The sequence below is a fragment of the Eimeria mitis genome, genomic scaffold, assembly GCF_000499745.2.
Source record: "Eimeria mitis Houghton genomic scaffold, Emh_scaff8817, whole genome shotgun sequence".
Lineage (NCBI taxonomy): Eukaryota > Apicomplexa > Conoidasida > Eucoccidiorida > Eimeriidae > Eimeria > Eimeria mitis.
Genome location: NW_024016506.1, coordinates 1 through 1,716, shown reverse-complemented (window position 1 = coordinate 1,716; position 1,716 = coordinate 1). Strand labels below are relative to the sequence as shown.

At 47.4% G+C, this 1,716-nt stretch overlaps 1 protein-coding gene across 1 annotated transcript; it reads right to left on the bottom strand.

The window, feature by feature from the left end:
• Positions 1–207: 207 nt before the first annotated feature.
• On the bottom strand, positions 208–795 carry EMH_0095960 (60S ribosomal protein L24, putative; the record flags this gene model as incomplete). The annotated part of the gene is made up of 2 exons (XM_038023216.1): positions 208–294; positions 616–795. The coding sequence occupies 2 exons, from the start codon at positions 793–795 to the stop codon at positions 208–210; spliced, it is 267 nt and encodes an 88-aa protein (XP_037879070.1).
• Positions 796–1,716: the final 921 nt, after the last annotated feature.

The window sequence follows — 1,716 nt, the reverse complement described above, 5'->3', positions numbered from 1 at the left end:
ATATATATATATATATATATATATATATATATATATATATACGAACACGTCCGCAGCAGGCCAACTGTCCGCAAGGAACCGGACCCCTGATGAATGCAGTATAGCTCGAGATACGTCCTCACCTTTGAGGCGTCTGGCTTGGTTGCTCTTTTCTGTTTAATTTCCTCCAGAGAAATTCCCACAATTGCCTTCTGCACTTTGGCCCCCTTACGCGTTCTGCGTTTCGCCACGGACTCTCCTCTGCTCTTCTTGTTGGCTCGGCGCCAGACCTTCGACGCAACCCACACGCAAACACTGCAACCCAAACCCTAGGAACTAAACCCTAAACCCGATGCATGGAGAATACACTACAAGCAAGGTTTAGAAACATCAATGTTCAGCCCATCCCCTGTTGGCATTCCTTCGTTGAGGAAACAAACCATGCTGGGGCTGCAGCTGCTTCAGTGTACGCGAACCTTAGCACCGAGCCCTCACCAAAACATCAGGCGCGGTGACTCTGGCCGCAAAGAGGAACACCAAGCAAAAAATATGAAACAAAACGCATTCTTCCCTAGCAACTCAGTTTCTTTGTTCGCTGAGAATGCTGCAACGCGCAGGCAACTCGCGAGGCCATACCAAGGTCCAGCGTAGTTTCGCTGCCTTTAGTTTCTGTCTGCCGAGGCGGGCCTCCTTGGAGTGTATGTATGTGTGAACTTTTCCATCACGAGAGACGAACTTCTGCCCCCGACCCGGATAGATACGGTACTCGCTGAAGGAGCAGAGCTCCGTCTTGATGGTGGTCTGCACGGCAGCCATCCTCGAAGTCTGCAGCCAGTCATCGCGAGAAATCACAAAAAAAAGAGATAATAGTATTCAATTCATATTTGAAATCAAGAAAAAGGCAAGAATTATCAAAGAAAACCCAGTAACACGATGCATGCAACAAATCACGAAGGATAACCGGCAAGGGGAAACAACTAACAGAAACAGTCACTACAATATGCATATAGATGCCCCATATATTGAACTGAATATTTGTTCATCTTTTCAGAAATGAAACAATCAGCAAAGAGGAGAAGAGAACAAAACTAAAGGGAGCGGCTCAAGGCCCAACAGGTGACGCTGACGGACGCATCTGTTCTCTGGAAGGCACGCTGCATAAATTCGTGTTTAATTCGCATCAAGCATCAAGCGAAGGAAAAGAAAAAGGCGAGAAATTCGACAAAAAACGCATGGCATCACAAAATATGGGGCAGGCAGCCAGGACGGCGGCGCACAGCAGAGAGAACGGCGAAGATGAAGGCCTGCAACTCGACTGTATTCACAAAACACTGCAGCCTTACCGCAATTTAATTATCTCCTCCAAAACAAAAGGACAGCGCCGACAAATTCTTGAGCTCCTATGGCTCCAGTGAAGACAGATAACGGCCAATGCAAGCAGTTGTGGCGCTTGCGGTAACACCCCACATGCCGCTTCCGGGGCTGGGGGGCTGCAGCGCGTTGCATGCTTGTATATAAACCAACCGTATTGTATTTTTGTGTATTTCTTCAATTTAAACATTTCTATGGCGGTTTGTTCGCAGTAACCGACCGTCCCAGCATACCTACAGTGCCACTAAAGGACCGCACCGGAAGTGTGTAAAGGATGCACCGACACCAGTTACAATGGGTGTGCTGTCTGCTGAAAGTCAAGTAAATGTTAAACATTTGGCAGTGGTATTACTACGTACATCGAAA